The 23034-nt window shown below is 40.9% G+C and overlaps 1 protein-coding gene across 1 annotated transcript; it reads right to left on the bottom strand.

Annotated features, from left to right (window-relative positions):
• Positions 1–1469: 1469 nt before the first annotated feature.
• Positions 1470–22592, bottom strand: gng12a (guanine nucleotide binding protein (G protein), gamma 12a). The gene is made up of 3 exons (XM_028428658.1): positions 22206–22592; positions 3643–3752; positions 1470–3245 (listed from the first exon to the last, which is right to left on the bottom strand). The coding sequence occupies exons 2-3, from the start codon at positions 3733–3735 to the stop codon at positions 3120–3122; spliced, it is 219 nt and encodes a 72-aa protein (XP_028284459.1). The 5' UTR covers positions 3736–3752; positions 22206–22592; the 3' UTR covers positions 1470–3119.
• Positions 22593–23034: the final 442 nt, after the last annotated feature.

Genomic DNA, 23034 nt, shown 5'->3' with positions numbered 1-23034 from the left:
CACAGATAGTACTAGTTAGGGTTAACAATATTATGTACATAGTCTGGCCTGATGCAAAAATGATTTGATTGCACTTCTAGCAGATCAGGAGTGGAACTAGATCAGCTCCCTGTAGCTTCAGTGAGCACTATGTGAAAGGTTACCTGGCATGTGACTGTGGGGTGTGACACTGACTGATGTAACATGGCGTTGTTGTGATGGAAGGGAAAAGGTTATTTTGTGACTGGAGCAGATGAGGATCCAGTGATGCCTCTAGGTGATGTTAGAAGGGCAGAGTCAAGGCTCAATTACAACATGACGTCAGAGTGTTTCCAAAAATAGACCATGATTTCATGATCTGATAAGTCATACTGAACCTTGAATGGTTACATATGGTGCAGTCTGTATTGTATAACCTGATTCAATAGCATCATTGAGAAGTGTATAATACTATTTGCGCTGCAGATTAGGAACATAGAGAAATCAGATTAGGAAAAACAAGGGAAACGTCCTAAGAAAACTCTTGCAAAATATAGAGAAAATCAGCCTTAAACTACACACTTATACTTTCATCAAACTGTTCCCTCTGAAATGTAGTTACTCTAATAGTATCACTGAGATATATATGCAGCTGGACCGACCAGAGGATCAACAGTGCCACTGCAGTCCACACCCTGCACTTTCCACCCTCACCCTCCCCTTCCTCTCCCCCACATCAGCACATTCCTACACACTGACACTGTAACTGCCAGGACAGATTTCCACAGTGGGGCACATGGTCAGTGAGCAGGCCTGCCAGGCGCTGCTGCCCCCCCCTTCTGATTCTCACACAGCTGCACAATGACAAACCGGGATTACTTTCAGGGGCATTCATTCTTACACATAATATCCAGGCAGCCTGTGTCAAATTTGTACAGGAGCATCTTTTGTGCACCTGGTTTTTCCTGCAGTGACACCGATCTTTTTTCACTCTGTGAGAAAACAACAAGAGGAAAGTTTAAAGTCTATTCAGATCTCAAACAATAAATAATAGGTGACATTGTTATTTCAGCACCCCTCTCCTGTATGTGTGAGAACCGCCATATTCCCTTCTGTATCTGCAGTTTTTACAATAGCTGACAATATGCTGTTCCTGTGTGATCTTCCCATTGTGTGCAGCAGCAAATGTTACCAAGCAGTGCATCTAGCAGCTGGCCAGCAGAATCAAGGTCAGACTGACCCAAGTGGCCACCAACGCAGAAAGAAAACAGACTCCCAGGCTCAGCAGACTGCTTCCCAAAATAGGTACTCTTCTCTCCAAGAGCGGAAATCAGGGTTCGGTACCTTCTATATTTAGCTGGTGTGCTCTCAGCTTGCAGAGAGGCCCGGAGTCCCTCAGATATAAATAAATGACAAATGAGAGGAAGTGGCTAGAAATACAATGTCAGGATTCTATATTGCACACAACTGTGCAGCGCAACATATTTTATTGAGATATTAGCACAGTATGGTACTGTAGGAATGCTTCACTTTATTAATCTTAGTCTTCATACAAAGGTTGGTATATTAATAGACATTTATCAAAACGCTGATTTTGACAGTTGACAATTAATCTATTGATGGTACAATGATGCTGAAGTTAAAGTATGGCAGTGGTAATCTGATCCTCAGGAGGCATATAGGATTGATTTATTGCAAGTAAGAAGTGACTGCCGGACACAATCATACAAAACACAATTAGATATGAACACTGCTGATTTGAAGACCTGAAAGTACCCTTTGGAGGAAGCAACAATACCAAAACTGCTGCTGAGAAGCGGAGCACCAGGTAAGTGAAACACAAATTGCTAGTGACATGTAGACAAAAACAGATGGCACAATATTGTTACAAATCACTTTCATCCCACAGATAAAAAACATTTGATAGAAATGTTTTTTAAAGAAATTACTCCCAATAAAGTGTTCTTTATTATACAAGGCAAACATAAGTAAGGCTTTAGAGTGAAGAAAAATTCAATTTGTACTTTCTATGCAGTTAAATTTACCATAGCAGACTCCCATTAGCGATTCACAACATGCAGGACATGTTAGACTTAAGCGCCCCCACTGACACAATATTAAATTTGGAAAAACAGAAAAATAATGTAAGAGCACGGGAGAGTGGTTTTATCATCCATCTGTACCTACAACAGTTAAAGACAAGGATGTGCACATTCACTTGACTAAGACACTTGTTGTGATGAGAAGGCGTAGCTCACAGTGTTGCTGGTGTGTTATGTGTTGTTGGCGTATAGAAAATAAACTTACTACAGAAAAAGGAATGTCTCGTTTAGATGATATTTGGATAGATATTTATAAAAATGCAGTTTGGCTTGGTCCCCAGGTTTTCATTACACAGTGCTGCCCTGCACCCAACGTCAATTAACTGCTAATCAACTAATCTGCACCAATGTGATCAAGCATTTCATTTATCTAATTTGCTCTGTGAGCAAAGAAAATGGAGCATGATGTTATAGATATTACAGATAACATCGTACTACTGCAAATACCAGACAGTGGATTCAAATGGATGCAGATTGTCATAGACCAGTCAGGGCTGCTGCAGCTGTGATGGGTTATAGAATACCTTTACAGTGTAATTTAACACAACTGAACAGGTGTTAATACCTTAGTCAATAATACATTATGGTCTGAATTTAGTGATTTAAACAGCACAGAATACTGTGGGAATGTTTAATCTGATACTTTTAAAGGACGGGTGGGAAACTTCTGTATCCATTTAAGGCAAACCAGAGAGACAAATAACAGTCAGTGCCCAAACATGAAGGACCAATCCCATCACTGAAGATCGCCAGTAGTGCTAACAACATTATGCACCCACTGTCCTCACAACTCATGTAGTTTTCTGTTAGTGGTCAGTCTGAACAGTGGTCAATAGTTTCAGTGAATAATACAGGCTAATGCAGCAGCCACACAACATTTTGTTTCTCAACAAAACTTCCTGCATTTGAGAAAAACCAGGTGTTAACAGCACAGGCGGACACACGGTAATGCTAGGATCACCGTCCACCCCTCGCTCCTCCCAACAAAAAGAATCCAGCAACATTAATAAGCAAAAAATAAAATAAAAAAATAAACACATAAAGGCTAAGTGGCATCCACTACAATATAGTGCATGGTTTTTTGTCCTTGAAGGGATTGTCTGAAGCAGGGATGCCCATGAGGAGAGGGTCATTTCTGGCATGTTCACTGCAGTAGTTCATAAGATCTGCAGAGGCCTTGGATACCTGCACAAAAGATGCAAAACAAAAACACAGCAAAGGGATTAGCTGGATTTTCTTCTTGTGGTGACACACACACATAGTCAATCCAACGTAAAACACAGCCAATATTTATGCAAGATGAAATCATTATATTCTCCTAAGCAGGGGGTGGATAGTCTTCCCACTGTATGCAAGAGCTGATTGAAATCACGTAATGCTCCTTTCTGCAACATATTCACGCATGTATCAAAACCTATTACTGAACTTCTTCAGGAAATATGTAATGTGTTAAATGTTTATTTCATTTACATCAACAAGTGTCATTAGAAAATGCCTGGAAAAAACTGCAGCCGATGAAACATGAAACAGATCATAAGGTGAACGTGAAGGTTCATGGAAAACACTTATTGTTGGACTGTACCTTTGTCCTCTCGATGCTCGCCTCTATTCTGAGCTGCTGCACCATCCGCCGGGCATGGGCGATGTTATTGGAGCCGTGAGGTTTTGAAGACATCTTGGGCAAAGCAAACACTGTAACACAAAACAGCACAAGTGTGAATAACAAAGGCAGGAATGTGATGAGAGAACATGCAATATAACTAAAAAAATGCTCTGTTTTTACAGCAGCAAAAGTAATGCATGTTTCAGATCATGGGACGTTGTTTGACGCAGCTTGTGTCTCACATAACCAGGCAGAAAAGAGGCCAGTAGTGATTTGACTACATATTCATACAGGTCCATACAGGTGCATGTGTTATGTGTAAACTTCTAACCTCCCATCTTCCATACTTCCTCTGCAGAATGGCAATATGCAAATCAAATTTTTTTTGTGACAGTATAGAGAGGACGTCCTTCATATATAGATGAGTGTTGAATTACTAAAACAGTGCCAGGTTTCAAACCAGGTACCTTCCAAATTTGAGTCGAAATCTGACACTGCAATATATTTAAACAAACGTTTGGGGCACCATAAAGCTTTAAGGGTTAAAAAATAAACGTGACTGAGAAGCAAAGAGCTGCAGACAGTCTGAGTTGTGATTCCACATCCTGCTAATCATTAACAGACTGCATGGGAACAAGCCTGGACACATGCTACAGCCTATGTGGGAGCTCTGGCTCTTATGTTGCTCCCCTGCTCTCTTACTTCCTTTTACTGCCATTTGTCTGTGTGTCTTAGAAAAACACACACGTTTCCTGTAACACAATACAAACAATGCCTTCATATGACACACATCACTATTTTTTCTCAGTAGTGAGTAGGAAGCTTCTCTGCAGTTTCCCAGAACTTATGGTGAAATCTACAAGAAAAGCTTGTGCAGGCTCTGGGTTATATTTTATACGTGGAAAATCACACGCAGATAAAACATTGTAAAGCATGTTATTACTTATGCATTATTCCATCTGCAGCTTTTCAAGGTAACACTTTGTGAGTGAGTGAGATGCCTTACTGTTAAAGTACTTTGACGTTTTTGTTTTTACTAAAAACATTCAATGTTTTGGGTGAAAAATGCAATTGCATTTGATTTATGTGTATAGGGTTGTGAGATCAAACCTCGGTCAGAGTAACAGTAAATAAAAGCAATAATGCAGAAATCTACAGAGAATGCAACAAGCATGAACTTACAACAAGCCATGAACAGTACTAAAGCCAGTTCTTTACACTTAAGCCACAAAATATTGGAGCCTGTCTGCACTCCGTTTAGCCTGCAGGATGTAATCCTACCAAACAGCGTCTCATCCTGTCACTGGATCACACTGCTCTTTATTTCAGGAACAAAGAGTGAGAGAGATGAATAAAGACAAAAAAAACAGAAATGGGAAGGGAAGGGAAGGAAAAGCTCCATTTTAGGACTTCTCCTAGGGAATGCCTGATTAAAGAGTTTTATTTCCCTCTAAAGATAAGTAATAACGACAAAGGAAGCCCAGCCAGAGATGACTCAGGGCTGAAATATTATTGATAACAAGGGAGAAACATGAAAGGCCTCCAGCAGAATATACAGGTGAACAATCAACCTGACGACACTGTCAGCTTAGTCATAAAGGGAAGGCAGAGTGAAGAGAGAGAGAAAAGTCCTTTTATCCACACATGATGAGTGAGGGCCTTCACTTCTGTGTTGTGCAGTGACAGTCTGTATGCCATATGTTTGCTTATCTATCAAATTATCTGGCATTTTTCACCCCACTGAAGATGAAGGGGTTTGCTGCTGCCAATCTTCAAAATCTTTGAAACCAAACTGATCACAGCCTTCTTTCTATTTTAGGAAGCAAGCCGCATCTTTTTACAGCCAGGTAGGGTAAGGTTTCAGGTTCAAAAGATTGTATCATTTCAAGTATGATTTCATTTCAATGACAAGTTCTTTTTTTATCTTTAATGAACTCACTGTCTTTCTTGAAAAACTGGCAATAACTACAGGACAGTTCACCAGTTTCTTTGTACTTCAGCTGCTTCAAGTATTTTTCTGAACAGGCAATTTCCTGCTGCCAGGGAAAAAAAAGACGTCATGGCACTACCACATAATAAAAGCAGACTGAGCAGTTTATAAACTGTGTAGTATGCAAACACAGAGCAGAAATGACTGAGTATGTACAACAGTGAATAAAGAGCAAACATTAGAAATGCAAATAGATTTCACACGGCAGGGCTGCACTGACAATCAAGACGCTCTCTCCTGAAAACAATCCCAGCAAAAAGTTTAAAGCTAATGAGCCATGATTTGCCATGAAGGCTGCTATTACAGCTGACAGTTAAACATTCTTAATTACAGATCAGAGCTGTAAATAAAAGCAGAGCAGATTGCAAACTGCATCTTGTCAGTTGAGAATAATTGTGAGCAGGTGGCTGACAGGGACGACAGCACTTCAGAATCATGCTGCAGTGTCCATAAGGGAGACAATGAATGACGGACACCTGGAACCCAATACAACCTGAAAGGCTGGCACCCAGTGACAATGATAGCTACAACTACACACTACTGGTAGTGCAAGGTGTTAATGACGTTTATAATATCAGTCTAAACTAATTTTAAACTATTTCATATTTTTATTGTAATGGTATTATGCTTTTTCTCCTTTATTATTACTAACATTTCTCTAGTCATATATTCCTATATGAGTAGGTGAGAGTCTACTGCTGGCTGGGTGATTCAGGCACATCAGGAGAAATGGGGTAGACAGTGACATTAAGCCAAGTCTACATTTACACCAAGGAGACTGTGGTTGGAGCAGTGTATCAGACATTTTCTTTACTTGCTGACTTGTTTTCAAACACTGTGTGGTTAGGTTTAGGAATCAAACCTACTTGGCTAGGTTTTCTGATCAAAAGTATTATGGTTTACAGACATTTTCCCTAACACAAACTACAAATCAAAAGTTTTGCAATTACCTTAAAATCTGTTGCAATGCAGAAAATCATTACATGAAAAAGTAATACAATAACAATAACTGCAGACATATTTTTTGTGTTTGCTGTGGAGAATATTGTACATTTTTAGTCAAGAACAGACTGACAAGCTAGCAAATATCCTTGTTTAACTGAGCCTAGTGTGTGTGTGTGTGTGTGTAAAAAGGGAGAGACCTAGAGAGCTATAATTTAAGACGAAGTGAAGCCAAAATTAAGGGTCTAATACTGTATGGCACCAAAAATATGAGTTCAACCACCACGGGGAGTAAAAGGAAGAGGCAGGACTTATATCCTGCTGGCAAGTGGTTTTTGCAGGCAAAGCATTCAAAGTGAATCACCTCAGTCAAACCGTGCAGACCCTGTGATGTGATGCCAGCTACTACCAGCACCACCATTCTGGGACTGGGAGGACACCAAAGAGGGAACATGAGCGTGCGGCATTAAACACCACCATGTATAGAGGCCTTGCAAAAAAAAAAAGGTACCTCCAAGGATCAGAAAGCGACCACCCCTCTTTACTGCACACAGAAGCAGCCAGGACCACCTACTGCACAGAGCTGCAAGGCCCCACTGCTCCGCTCCACCTTACACACACAAACCCACCCGCACACATGAAATTCATTAGCACACTGTTCAAAGTGCCAAGAACAGGCAACCATTATGAGTCGATGCCATTAACACCAACACTCAGAGATGAAAAACTGTGTGTGTGTGTCTAACTGATACAGCTCAGACCAAAAAAAACTTTTATATTGGCTGCTGACGAATACATACAACATTCATTAAAGGCTAAATGAAGAGTAAGTCCTGTCAACTGTACAGTATGTGTGGTCTCTTCAGTCAGTCTCTGAGGTTTTTTTTAAACAGGAGCCACTTTTGCAATAAAGCCAGACTGTTGGAAATACACTGCTTTAAGGCTCAAGTACTGCTGTCTGCTCATTTGTCTGGTGTTAGGTGATGAGTGGTAGCTTAGAGTCATGCTTTTTACACATGCAAAGCCTTCCCTTAGATTCATCCAAGAATGACTGATTGATCAAATTCTTAACTCACTTTTGTGGTTCGTAGGTCTATAAAACACACTATGTTAGCACTCACACATCAGTTTTAAGGGGCAAATTATAACAGACACTGTAATAACTGGCCCTGTTAACCTCAATTTGGAGAAAAACTTGGAGCTGTTCTCCAGTGGCCATTTCCTGGAACTGCAGTTTTTACCTTGACCTTGCAGGTTACTGCTAATGTTTACCCATCGCCTACATGAAACTCCAGTTTTAAGGGTAAGTGTAGGTCATGGCTGAGAAACCTGCATGTTGAGTAAGAATAAGATAGATCCAAGTTCTGTGCAATGCAACCATAAAGTATAAAACAAGACACAGACAAGTAAATGTCTGCAGATTATACCCATGCATGATTTCTTACATGAAGGCCTGAGAAACATGCTTCAGCCTGAACTTAGAGCATAATTAGTGCTTTGACAAACCAAAGAGTTTATTGTAGTGAGAAAAGAGTGAATGATTTGCTGTGAACTGTCCCTTTAACTATGTGAGCCCCAGTGGATGCAGTGTATATATATCACACATTATCTGTCATTTCATAAAATCAAAGCCCATTTTCGATACTAATTGTGCTCTGTGTGTTTTTGCCTTTACATTCAGTTGTGTATAGTGTGCTTTATATTATCACAGGCAGCCTGTCATTCCCGCACTGGTTGAAAAAAGTTGACACTAACCATCTGTATTAATGTTCAGAATATTTCTCAGCCTCACTGTTTAGTGCTCATGGCCTGAAAATCCATGTCTGAGATGTTTTCAAGTGGCTGCAGCTGCTACTGAAAATAATGGTTTAATTTTTGCAAGTAACATAACAAAAACTGTATCCTGCAGATGAATAGAAGACTACTTTGCGTGAAATTAAATCAAGACTGCAACTGACATACAAAGGTACATACAAAGCAGGTGCTCAAGCAGTGTTTGCAGTGAAGCATACTGCATGATTGTGCAAAAATTTGACTTTTCTGTCTGCTAAAATATAAGTCAAAGTTGGCACTAAATTACTTGTAACACTTCTGGCAAGCATGCTTAATGCACTGCAATACCTCCTCCCTGGTGTCTGACTTTGCCAACAGACAAGTAAAGAAGAGTGAACTGTGGAAAGGCAATATGCAGACAGATGTCTGCAGCTTTGAACAAAAGAGTTCAAAGAACTAGGCTTCAGCCACAAGCCAGTATACTGGTTTTTCTCTCATGTATACACACACACTCTCCTGTAATGTCTCTCATGTACACCCCTCCCCCTGCTAGCAGGAGTTTCCCAGTCTGCAGGCGAAGCTAAAAGCAGCCTTCTCACACTCTCTGATGCCAGTCAGCACTTTTGAATGAAAAACCGTCTCTTGCTGCACCTACAACATGACTCTGTACTTCAGTTGGTGCAGATTGAGGTCAGCATCTCCTGCTTTACTATAAACACTGTCTTGTTCTCACATGGTTATAGTGCTTATCAAACTCAGTAATTCTCAGTCATCAGTCCTTCTGCTGAGTAAAGTAGGATTGTGTTTATGAAAATGAACTAGAGACTCTGGCTACTGAGAGAAGGGGTGAGGCAGTCAGGAGACGGTGAGGGTTTGCATTTGTTCAGACTGTGAGAACCACTACAGTGACATCACTACTTTCCCACCAGAAAAAGGCCCTGCTTTGTCTGGCAACTGCTCTTACACAGTTGATTCTGCCAATATTGTGATGATTTGTTTACCAGGATTAAAAGCAGGAGGTATCACCAGTGAAGTAGACAATAAACTGTAGGAAACACAATTCTGCCAAAAAGATTATTCTAAATATTATTACTATTCTTGTATATTTTGCTATGAGAAACGCCTAAAGCTGCAGTTCCTTGAGTTATGTTATAAAAGATTAGGCAATCCATTTCAACGTCCCTATTTTAGACAACAGGATGTGCATATATTTCAATTTCTTCCTGCTGAGTTTGCACAAAAAAGTGCAGTTTACAAGTTGTGATTTTAGAAGATGTTATTTTGATTTTGCCCTATTTTTACAACTCGAGGAATAACAAAATGTTTATCCATTAATTAATAAAAAGTATTCATTTATAGCTGAAAAAATGTTGGAACAGCCACAGTTTATAGACAGAGAAAACAACAAAAAGTTTAGCTAATCAGCAGCTGACATATACATCCCACCATAAACAACATACAGAGGTGTAGAAATGTAAAATCATGTGTGCTTTAAGGGGTTAAGGAAGCTGCAGTACCCCCCTCCCCGCTCCCACCCCATAGCTGCAGGTATGGCCACAGAGATAAGTGAACCCTGCAGGACTCCACCCAGACTGCTGGCTGCACACTCAGTACAAAGAGGATACCAGGAAATTCAGTGCTCTTTATGCTGGTCTCGCTGAGGGGTAACCATTATTCCTGTGTAAGCAAACATTTCCAGGAAAATCTGCAGGACTGCTGAAGGTGTTAATGGAAAGTTGTTCAGATTAAACATGTGGTTCAATCTATAACAGTCTGTGTTTTTTTTTCTATATCCCCTAGAAGAAGTCTCAGTCAAACTCTCACAAGGTAGCTTCTAAGAATTTGGCATACTGCACAGTTCTTTACATGACACAACAATCCAGCATACTGTAGCATACTGTAGCACAGTGTCTAGACAGAGGACTAGACTAGACTCATTTCACTGGGATTTCTAAATCCTAAATTCATGTGCAATTACTCGAGGCTTACTCCTGCCCAAATAACCTATGAATGATTCCTTGTTTTGAGCACAGACATGATGGCTGACAAGTTTTCCTGCAGGAATTTGAAGTAGGCCCTGTTCATTATGAACTCAAAAAGAGCAAAGTAAAGCAGCATGTCAAGTTAGATAAGCTGGGTACATCCATGTGATAGTCAAGAATCATGATGTGTTTTAGGACACCATTGTCTGAACATTACTGACGGCACATACAGTGGTGGAGAGTGAACAGGAGCAATGTGTCAGCAGTGTGTCAGGGACTCTGACTGCCTTGAACAGTGACTGATAACAGCGATAACAAAGAGTACATGTAACACTCTGGTATCTGGTAACAATTAAACAGAGCCAAGACTTTATGCATGATTACAAAAGGCAACCAGTAATTAGGTTAATCTCCACAGAACGCTGCATTGCTCAGATTCTTTTGTGATAATCAATTTGTTTAATTTTTGGGTGTGCATCTGCAGAAGAACCATGAGTGAATTTCCACATCCACATTCAGTTCTTGACTTATTTTAGCTCTCACACACATCAGTGAGTCAGGTGCTAAATCTGGCTGCTGTACTGCTGAGGACGCCGTTTCAAGGTAGTGGGTCAGCCATGCTGTTACCCTACTGTTGAGATAGCAAATTATCAGTTGTGTAATCCTAAATGTGGGTGGTATGTGCCTTAAATATTAGGGTGTATGTTAAGCATTGCATTTACAAGTGAAGGTTTAATGGATACCTGCAGTAGGTGTGTGCGTGTGGGAACAAACAGAATACACACTGTACTCTATTAGAAACAAAACTCATAGGCAGCCAAACTTGCTTTAACAATTACTTAAGCTACGTATAAAGACTAAATACAGAAGACAGCCTTGGGCTGTGACTTCATGACACCTTTGGTATCAGTGCAAGAGGGAATGACATGGACATGGATAAAATGATTAGGAAATAACCTGATGAGAGGCTCATGTAGTGGCTTCTATAATGCAAGTGTGAGAAAATACATTGAATAAAAATGAACAGAAAGTGACTGCAGACAGTAAAGTCTGGAAGATTTTCTTTCTTTTCATTGATGCAACTGTCCGCATTCCTTCCACAGGAGGGGCCGGAGGTAATGAGTTAATTATGTAAAAGACTTTGTTGATGCTCAGTAAGTATTTGGACATCGCCTGGCTTACACACAGGAAGTCTAGGAACAACGCATAAAGTGACGCAGAGCGCCTCAGTGGTATTGTTAGCAACTAGAGTATGCACTAAAAATAACCAACGGGTCTGTGTTGTTGCTGGCTGCTGTGGAGTTTGTTTTAGCTAAAAACGACCCTAACTGCAGCGAAGTATGAGCAGTCTGAATGCCAGCTGGGTATCATTCAGATTAGCAAGGTCTCTCCACTTTCCACGTTGGTGCCTATGAACCTCTGGTTCCCCAGTAATGGGCCATTATCAAGCCTGGAGCAGCCCAAAACAAACAGTGGCCTGTGGCAGATAATGCCCTGCAGACGTCACTGCAGACGCACAGAGGGTGACATGTAGGAGACATGGGCGACCTAGTCAGAGAGGCTGCCAGGCAGCTTCTCTCTGCTCTGCCCTCGGAAAACAAACAGCATTGTTGTCCAAAAACTGCACAAAAGAAAGCTTAGTGCAGGCCGAGTAGAGTTTGCTGGAAATGGATGCAGGGAAGGAATGAATAGTGTGGCAGAGAGCTCTGTGCTTGCAACAGAGACTGAGGGAGAGATAAGAGTTTGTGTGTGTGATGGAGAGAGAGTTCAGCTGGAGAAAGCAAGCTGTGCAGCTGTGTGTATGTTGCATTTGGTTTTGTGCCAAAAATCTGCTGCTGGCGACAGAATCGCCATAAAACTTAAAGCTATTGTGAGCGCTCTGCCTTTGGCCTCAGCCCCTCTTGCCTCTGAAAGCTCTATTCATGACGAAGGCTGACAGATACTGCACAATGGATCTCCATTCCTGGTCCAACACTGCCCTGCCTATATGGAACAATAAACAAACGTATTCAGTCTTTTCAGTCTCCACCCCTGAGCTAGACTGACTGCATTTACGTTAATGCTGCAGCAAAGGTGGAACAGAGAAGCCCAAAGGTCTGTAGCGTTTCTATTTTGTTCACAAACTGTTCCTTTTCCCAGCTGTATGATGCAGGAAGGGTTAAACAGAAGTGTGCATGGATGGAATTATCCATAATGGCTTGTACGTCACAAAGCTCATTAGAAAACATTGTAAAGGTTGTAAAGGAGTTTGTTTTTCAAAGACAGAGGAAATAAGATTAGTAAGAGGGTGACATCAATGAGGATGGTTTGTGTGTCAGAAGGTGCAAAGTCCATGTAAGTACAAGTATGCATTTGCCTTTTATGGAATTAATGTCTACATGAAATATTTTTTATTTTTTTTCTATTGAATATGCTGTGTCATTTTTACAGTCAGCAAACATACTACAATATAAGAACAACCTGAAATCACCAGCAGCCACTAAACCTGTAAAACAGGACAAAAGGATTAGTGGTGGAAAAATGCAGGCTGCATGATTTCCTCTCTCAGGAGGCCCAGGATAGAAAGAGAGAGAGAAAAAGCAAACAGAGTTATCAGGGAGCTTCGTGAGGGAAACCGTAAAGACCTAACCCTATGAGAAAGAGCCTTTACTCTACAGCATGTTGTTTAAACAGTAGTTACTATTTTTGTCCCTACAGTGCTGCTTGAACCCTCTACAGGAGTGGTCAATCGACATCACTCCAAAAAGTAGGACCTTTAATAGTCCTATTTTTGGATCAACTAAAACCTTCCTCATTTTGGCTAATGTTCATGTTCATTATGTTGATGTTAATGTTTTGGGTCATATTTATGCACAAATATAGTAAATTATAAGGGTTCATAAACTTTTGAGCAGCACTGTGGATGCTCATGCAACACAACTGAACATAAAAACAGAAAAACTGATCGCCTGCATTAACATTCAGAGTCTTCCAGAGGCCCTCGAACAAGTCATTAGTCAATATTTTGTCACTGCCTCCCTAAATCAGCGGATATTCAAGAAGCGTAGCTCACTTTAATGTGCTCATTTTCAAATTTATTTGTCTACAAACTGCTGACCTTTGTCCTTAAAGGTCAAAGTTCAACATGCCACCGGGGCAGTGCAGATATCTTTCTCTGTTCTTAGTGTGAACGGTTTCGTTTACTTAAAATGAAAAAGATATCACAGTTCAGAGGAGATGAAACCTGAAATGCACATGGTCTCATGCACACATAAAACAGATTCTTCTAAATGTTTTGCACTTTTGTCCACATATAACTGTGGTTGTAGGTGTTTGTAGGGTTACTAAGTTATATGATTGTCAGCTGATTAAAACAAAATTAAACCTAAGACATGTGCATGCACCTTCAGCCGGAGGTTGTGGGGAAATAATTGAACAAGGCAACAAGCCTCCTTGTGTCGTTAGCTATAGGCATGACTGCTTACAGTTCAGATTGTAGAGATCCTCATTATCTGCACTTAATAAGGGACATTTGGACAAACAGGGACAGGAATGACAGCCATGTGGATAGCAGACTGATTACTGCACATGACCACTTGAGATGACTTGCATGAGAAGAAAGAAACCATACAAGCACATGCAGAAGTCAGTGGAAAGTGCGTGTAGAGGAAAATGAGAAGTGCTGATGTTTTTGGGTAATAGCTAAAAAATGCAGCAGTCATTCTGACAACAGCACATTATCATGTTATTTTAACTACTACAGGCATAAACTGTGTTAATGCCTATGAGGCACTGGCTATTACAAAGCTGTAGGACTATCGTGTCATCATGACTACATTCTCACAATAAACTCTGCAGGAATTTACCGTGCTACCGTTTCAAAGTCCAACGGATCACTTTATGACAGAGTAGAAGGCCTTGGGTAATGCTGAGCAGGAAGACAGGTGATGGCAGGACAATAAGACGAGAGAGAATACATTTGTCAAAACATGTAAAACTTTGTTAACGGGAGTGGGGTTTTACAAAATCTTTATTAGTAGGCATATTAAACTGATTTTGTGTGGGCTGTCCATTTAAAAATGACCTACCTTTGCTGATACAACCCACTATGGCAGAGTCATCAGAAAACGATTTACTGAGCATGTCAAACTTGGGGAATTTACAGAAACAGAAATATAAGTCATGCAACTAGATGTCAAAAGTACCTTTGGTTTTGATTTCTAAACATTTGCAAAGTTCCAAAGAATAAAGGAATTCCTAAATGAATCTAATTACCGTACATTAAGTAAGATACACAGAGTATATTCAGTGTGGTTTAAGGACATATGAGACAGTGGGACATAAAAGAAGGAGACAGGATCTCAGACTGACCCGCTGACTTGCACGCAGACAGATTGACTTACAAGCTCCCCTCACCACACGTGCACACAAAGGGGTCTGAGTTACTATTAATCAGGAGCCACATGAATGGCTGCTCCTCCCTCCAACCACTGCGACTCTGTTCATCTAACAGGTTCAAAGACATGTCGGGTGGAGGAAGAGGCTCAAGCCGTGGGTCACACTGAGGCCACTTCCTCTGCAGCCCACCCTGGTTCCTTCAAAAATGATGTCGCCTCCTCCTCATCCTCCCTCCGTCTCCCCTCACTTCCTCTCTTCATGCTCTCTCCATTTCTCATCACAAGTAGGTCACCAGGTTCACCTGGCTCATTCATGGAAGTAATTTAGTTTATTTTTAAATGAACTGAAGGCACTTAAAAAAAGTGGAGTTAAAATCCCTAGTCAGAACAATACACAGAGAAGAGCAAATATAAAATAAAACTCCACTGTTGTAAAGAAAAACAAATGCTTTAACATATAGGGAGGGTATACAGAGGTGTAATTGTTTTTTTAACGGCGCCAGTATGAAATGCCTAAATTGCAGATCTGCAAACGATTGCCCCTGGTGAGAAAAAAAGAACTGTTTCACACCATCAGATAAGGCTCCTGTTTTCCAATATGAAGCATGAGGAGAGGGAACATTGCTTATTTGGCACAGTACAGAAAGGTAACTATACAAGGAGGCTCTGTACGAGAAGCATGCCTGGACAAAATGTGATGCCTCGTTGCACGGTGAAGGCCTGAGTATATGAGTCTATAAATCATAGTTAAACAAAGCCTAGGAGTGCTTTGAAAGTCAATGAATTTGACAAAGTGTGAATGGGGCACCCGATCTGAGCAAAAGAGATACTGAGGCTGTGGCCAAGCAGACAGGCAGTGATTGTGCATCTCTTGGACACCTGTTTCTGCTCCAAAGAGAAAAAAGACAGCAAAGGACAAAAACTGTGGGGCCCACAGAGTTTAGAAGCAACAAAATGGAGTGCAGTTTTGGACACTTGCATGGTCTTTTGGTACAGGTGTCCAGCTAGGGCCACAGTGAGGAAGCACACACACTGACCTTTGTTTGGGATGCCAACAAACTTCCCCATAGACTCATAAAGGGTTCTTAAGAAATGAAGGAATCCATCAAAGTGACACTGTTCCTTCAACCCACTCCCCTCGCTCTTTCTCTCTCTCACACACACAGACACACACACAGCTGAATTTACATGCTGATTCCTCTATAAGTAATATGAATGATTCATTTGTTGTGGGAGCCTTTAAGCAAGACTGCATGCTGCTGCTGCATCTTTCCTCCTGTCCACCCTGCTCAAAGAGTACTCTGTGAAGACTGAGGTGGATTTAGGACAGTTATTCGGTCGTATCTTTTTATATTCCTCCTTACCTGTCAGGATGGACTCGCTTGCCCTCTGACAGGATATGCCCATATTTGGTTTATGGTCTTGTGAAATGCAAAGGAAATAACATAGGAGGAGAGTTTGTATCCATACAAAGGTATGCCTTCCTGTGAGTGGGAGTACTTTAAAGCATTTCACCCAACCAGACAGTAGTATAACCTTTCAACCTTTCAGTAGGACACTGTAGTACTTTTAAACAGCAAAAAATACAGTGTGTAGACATATCAAATGATTAAGTTGATAATGATCTTTCTTTTTGGTGCAACAGTTTTATTAATTTAGTATTGTGTATGATTGTTATTAGCATCACTACATGTGTTGTACCTGCAACGACATACAGCCAATCATCAACGAAAGCTAATCTGTCTGTGGTGGTAACGACACTCTGCTTGTTTTGGTTACTAGAGTGCTTCAGGTAAATAATCCAGACAGTAATATGATCTCCACGGGTGCACACACACCGAGCCATCTGACAGAGCAAATAACTGAAAACTGATTCATGTTACAGCAGAAACATACACAAAGCACAAACTGCAGTGCTCTTTCTCACACACAATCTCACATGTTGTCGGTGTCCCGTGAGAATATACAGAAATTACTAACCATACGTTTACAGTGTGTCGGGGCCACCTGGCAGTGCCAAAGTGACAGATGGCAGACGAGTGTGAGAGAGTGTTAACACGAGAGATGAGGGGATTAGTTGTCATTATGAAGGGGATATCAGCACAAGGATACAGTTATTGATAATATTTAGTTATATTTAAAACCAGAGTCCCTTAAAGCTACACACCAGCTCACCTTCTTGTTGAAGCTACTACATGAACTTTTTAGGCATCTTTCAGGGAGGCAGAAAGCAGTCTGAGTGCTCCACCATGTGGCAGAAAGAAGGTACTGACAATGCACTTCCATTATTTGATGAAGTCTGAAGAGCTTTGTTATAGCATTGTTTTCAAGGATTGCCACAGAAACCTTACAGCGCTGTAGATTTGTTTACAACGATGGTCTATTTTAATCTGGTAATATTAAAAAAAGTAAGTAAAAATGTGCTTTAGGACAGTTTTCTGATTGACGTTGTTTATCTGTTCTGTAAGGAGAGCTGTTGGGTATCAGGATGCAGACAAAAATTGCCTGTTCCTGGTACATTACCAGTGGAAAGGAGCCCGAGCATCAGACAACAAAGCCTAATCCCTGGACTATTTGTTCGTCACATGCTGTGTCCTTTCTATTCACCAAGTGAATGAGTCAAGTTGAGCAGCAGGTGGGTGACAGGGAGATGTACGAGCATGCAACAGTTTGAACATCACAGTGCTGAAAATAGACCTTCTGTTATCCCAGCTGATCTAATAAACTACACGCCTCATCGTTCTTTCTCATTTACATGGTGTTCTACTGTCTGTTCAGTGCCCTTATGAACAGAAACAAAAACACATTCACACCACATTCAGACAAATACATTGAGCGAACCAATATGAGCCCATTACAGATACACCAGGGTCAATACACTGTTTATGTGTTTTTACAGGACATAATGCAGAAAACAATTATGTCACTCACGCTCACCACATCTGTTTGCAGTCATCGCAGTTTTTTTTGTCCTTCCTAAAATAATTATCAATGTCAACCCCCAAATGTCTCTATTTCATACAGATTACACTCACAGCCATACACAACTTCACAATTCAATAAACAGATTAGGTATCAGCCAGATTTAAATTTGTAAAGTATAATAAAACCGTAAAACAGCCCATCCCAGTTTGTCAGACAGTCCAACAAAGCAAAAGAGCAAAGATTTAAACCTATAACGACACATAAATGATTTACAGGACATTTTGACTTGTGGAAATGATGATATTCAAGAGCGCTGGATTTTATGAAGCTGCTTCGGTTACATGCCCCTGAAGCTCAGTTTAACAGTATAATACGGGGACCTCTTTAATGTCCTTTGTCTACAACATAGACAAACATACAATTATGTTGTGACACCTTTATGAATTCATTTTTGTATATAGCATTTTGTATATTAGCCTCTGCATATGACACATCATAGAGCCCCATGTGTTAAATCTACAGCTCAGCTCATTAAGTAATCCTGACAGCTTGACAGAGAGTTCCAAATCTAACCTCACATCACTGTCTATGAGGAACTTCAACCTTGAACATAGTTTACACTGTAAACACACCTACCTTATCTGCTTCCCTCTCTCTGTCCAATCAGAGCAGAGGATGATCAGTTATGCACTGGCAGCAAGCTATGAGGCCTACAGAACAACCTCAACCACAGGGAAAACACTCAAGTTAAACTTAATTCTGTTGGCACAGGCTTGTATTTTTTCTCGTCAGATACATTAACAGATTATTTACCTTAAGAGACTGAGCTGCCTGCATAAAATACAGGATGTATTATAATTATTTAAACCTATAACTAAAAGGAAATACATCTATAAAAAAGCACAAAGACTCAAGATGGCGATGTTGAGTTTACTGCAATTCATTTTTTTGCTCAACAGCACAAGAAGCTCAGAATCCACTCTCTGGTTTCACTCTGCAGGCTTTCTCACTCATCCAAAGAATTCCCACAAAATCTGTCTTTCCTTTAGAAAGGCATTTTTGGTTTCTCTTTTAGGTAATGACATGTTAACACAGGCCCCTGACGCTTTGTAGGCAGAAGCAGGTCGCTGCATACCATTAACTGTGAGGAGTCACTGCAGCTCCTGACCTATCAAAAACCAGTTTTATCTCTTTTACCCAGCCAGTTTAGGAATGAATGAAAGTTATGTGCTGGTAAAAAAATAGACAGAATAATCAATACTTGCTCTGGGTGTGTGTGTACATGCACCAAGCCACTGTACACAGACAGCAGTGGTGAATTGTAAACATGCAACCATGTAGAGACAGACGTGACATGCTGCTGTGCCAATAAAATAAATAACATAAGGCTATTTAGTTTATTTAATAAAGAACAAGGTGTAGACCTCCTAGAGAAAATGAAATGAAATATAATTGACTTGACCTTTTTGGGGGGTCTACTAATATAGGTATAGGTAGGGGAAACACTGCACTCAGACTGAGAACCACAGCCTGAACACCAGCTTCTGCGACCACAACCTGTCCTAGAAATGAAAGGCCACAGAGAGAAACAGAGCCGTGACAATGAATCCGATTTCAAAAATCTTAACACAGTTGCAGAAAACAGGGGAAATTGGGTCTGAGACACTAGCTTCCTTACATATCTGAGATGGTTGCCATGACAACATTTCCTGCTTGATGAACATGTACATGCGAAGTTGATGACAACCTGATTAGTACATGATTACTAACTTCTTACTTCCTGAGGCCAGCAAAAACAAATCCACCTTCATCTATCTACATCTTTATGCCGTAATATGTCAACATGTGGCTTCAATGCCAATTAGCACATACAGAAGAAACAATACCAGTAGTAGGCCTCTTTTTGGCCAATAAAAAAATGCTTGGTATTTCAAAAAAGGAAATAATGCTACTGTCAAACCAACAGATGGGTGTGTTGACTGTATGGGTGTGACTGTATCCGCAATGTCACCACCACTCCTCTCAGTACATCTGCTCCTGGGTAGGGTGGAATTCAAGCAAACCAGACACTGCCTTGTGACTACCAACACACACAATGCAGTACACAGGCACACACACCACAAGCACCAAGCTGGGAAAGCCTTCAAGGGTGACAGTAGATCTTTACATACCTAACTAAACTAAAGCACAGTCATGAATAACTTCAGAGATGGAAAGTCGTTGGTCTTCCTGGGATAGTATTGGCAACAGTCAAATAACTGTAAACATTAGGCACAAATTATAACCAGACATGAATGTTTTCTTTTTGCTCAGTCTACAGTTATTGTTGCATGTCTGTCGAAATCAAAATGTCTAATAAAATCGCAATCCTGTTCCTGAGTTTTCCTGAATTCAATGAAAATGCTGCAAGAAGTTTAGACAAAGTTCAAAGCTCTTGATGTATATTTTATACCGTAAACATGTTTACTTTCAATAAACTAAAGCTTTGCAATGAAACAAACATTATTCAACGTCAAAACATCGACCAAGAAATCATTTTTACTGTTGTTGAATGTATAAAATGACAAAGAAGGTTGAGGTTATATTTTCTTACTTTTAGATTTTTAGAGCTTACTTTTACCAACAAATTTGTGCTTATCAATATGCTGATTACTATTCAGTTAATGAGGTAATTAAAACAGCTTTGTAAAAAAACTGCTCTTTATAGGGTGTGTCCCTATTGTTACTGTGAGTCAGAGAGAAGAGTGTTAAGCACCCTTTGATGATAACATACTTTAGAACATAATTATAGTGGCATACACCTTACTTTAAATACTGTGAGCTCTGTTTGTGTAATATGTTGAAAAAAATATGTGAATCACTCAGACCAGTGAGGAAGTAGTAAAAACAGGAAAAAACCCTGAAACAACCACACACATACAGACTCCTACTTCAACAAACTGTGCACTGCGGGGAATCCACACACAGCACTATGAGGAAACAGATCCTGGCTGAGGACAGGCTCCGTTGGTGCAGGGGCTGCCACTGAGCCCTCCTGCACCAAACTTTCCAAAAATGTGTCTACAGAGCTGTAGATCAAGTCGAGCAGCATTCTGTGTCAGATTAGATGCAAGCTTCTTCCACAGCAGCCAGACAAGCTGATAAGGTATTACAGCATTGGTTACAGCTGCATGTGTCACATCGCCACATGATCTCAACACTTCATCCCTTGTCCCAAAAGTTATGGACACAGGAAGAAGATTAAACCGATCCCTGTACAGGGAGCTCTCTTCTCCATCCTTTTCTCATCTAATCCTTGCATTAAGCAAGACATTGTTCCCATCCTGACTACCTCACCCCCACCCACTTCTTCTGTTACTAATCAATTTACATGCATCACACATCATGTTAAATCCTGCCAGCAACCCGGGCTAACTTACACACACAACCGCAAATGTGAGCCTGTGCCGCCAAAGAGGACGAGAGAGGTAATGAGTTTCGGTAAGTCTGTCAAAGGTCATATGTTCTAACCTCAAAATCAAAATCCTCAAAACATGTAAAGGAAGTGAACAATGTGAATGTACAGATATGGCAGTAGGTGGGGCAGGGGGGATAGTGTTTGTTCCAAGGCATGGCAGCAGACAGCCTTATGACCAACAGCATAGAACAAGGCAGCTGTTCATGGACGTCATCCACTTCATTTCTAATAAAACAACAACATATTCCTGCTATTACACACAGATGTGTGTGTGTGTGTGTGTGTGTGGGAGAGAGAGAGAAAGAAAGAAAGAGAAAAAGAGAGACAGTGAATAAAGAACTGACCAACATTTCGCTGCCTGTCTTGGTACCTAAGGCTTCAAAATAAAACATACTCAGCCTGTCATCAGTACAGGAAATGTGTGATCCTCGGTGTGTGTGTGTGTGTGTGTGTGCGCTGCACACTCATGTTGATGGGCGTTGAGAGGTGGCTTTGATGGTGGTGAATGGGGTACTAATGAGTTGGCCTTATCAATGGCCGGTCTGTATTCTGTCCTCCTAATGGCCAGGGGACATCTACAGAACTGTTGAAGCCCCATGTAAACATCTCAGCCGCTTCCCTGTGTGGGGCCTCCACTTCAACCATCACACCATGCCCATAATCTAATTGGTTCATGTGCAATGTTGTAAGCTATTGTATAATTGACTAATGTGACCAGTGGCCTGCTTATGCATCTAAACTAAGTGTTAGAACCTTCTAGAATATTCTATCTGCTTTTCAAAATAAGTCAGTCTGTGGCACAGTAGGTGGGGCCTTTGGAGAATAATCAGGGCAGAAGGCCCAGACAGCAGTGAGCTGCTGCTAACACCTGTTGAACACCATATTCATGAAGCTCATATCTGACCACCGGAGTCACAGTAACAGAAAGCGACACACTGCTGTGTGTAAAATGACAGTGTCTTACAAATGGATGAACACTGTGAAAGCTGCCAGCTGACAGGAAATATGTCTCACAGCAGAGCCGACTCAGACCAACTGTTGCTTCAGCTAAAAGTGGCCGTTAATGAGACATTTATATCCACACATGGCAGTCTTACCTGGCCGGTGTAATGTACAGTCAGGTCTCTGCTGTGTCTCCTTTCACTGAAGCCAAACTGTATCCGTCAACAGACTGGGAGGAGACCTTTCCCTCTGCTCTGTCGCTCACGGCGCAATGTCAGAACTACACTAATGTGTTTACACCATAGACTGTGGAAAACCAGCTCTGCTTGGACCTCACTGACGACTTCAGAGCTGCCGATTCGTGCCGCTTTTACTTTCCGCTGACAGTTCGAGTTGAAATGTATTTGTCGTTTACTTTTTCTTCTTTGCCAGCGACCAGTCTCCCCCTTCTCCTTTCCCTTTCCTCCTCCACTTGGACGCTTCTCGACGAGAAAAGCCGAATTTTGTCGGGAGGAGAGGCGGACCAACCGAAACACAGGCGGAGGATCCCAGCGACAAGCTAACAGCTACAGAGGCACTACTTCCGGGAGGCTTTCAAAATAAAACACAGACGTCAAAAAAACTTTACACATACCAATATGTGTTGGTAGTAAAAGCTTTTTCCCAGCAGAGCAGGAGTAACTCCAAAATCAAAACAATTTAAATGTAATTATTGTTGTAAAATTGATACTTTAGTATCATGTACTAGCTAAAAGTTCTATCATTGTCCAGGCACGTAAAATATACAAAATCTCCACTTCCTGTTTCTCCCTCACAATCGGTAAATATCGGTACCTTGACAGAACAGAAGAAGTGAAAGCATGTTTGTTGTTCTGCTTTAAACCTTGCAGAGGCGCACTCTCCCTGCTCGAACTCAAGCAACGGTTCGACCCTGCAGGTCAATTTATTCAAAGAAAACGGCAGACAAACTACTTTACACTACAT

The sequence above is a fragment of the Parambassis ranga genome, chromosome 17 (genome assembly GCF_900634625.1).
Source record: "Parambassis ranga chromosome 17, fParRan2.1, whole genome shotgun sequence".
Lineage (NCBI taxonomy): Eukaryota > Metazoa > Chordata > Actinopteri > Ambassidae > Parambassis > Parambassis ranga.
This window is presented reverse-complemented; position numbering and strand designations above follow the sequence as displayed.

Bases quoted from the DNA above. Each gene is read 5' to 3' on its own strand.
- gng12a (XM_028428658.1), bottom strand. From the start codon at position 3,735: ATGTCTTCAAAACCTCACGGCTCCAATAACATCGCCCATGCCCGGCGG. The intron at 3,246-3,642 runs GTACAGTCCAAC...TCTTTTGTGCAG, and splicing joins CGAGCATCGAGAGGACAAAG to GTATCCAAGGCCTCTGCAGA.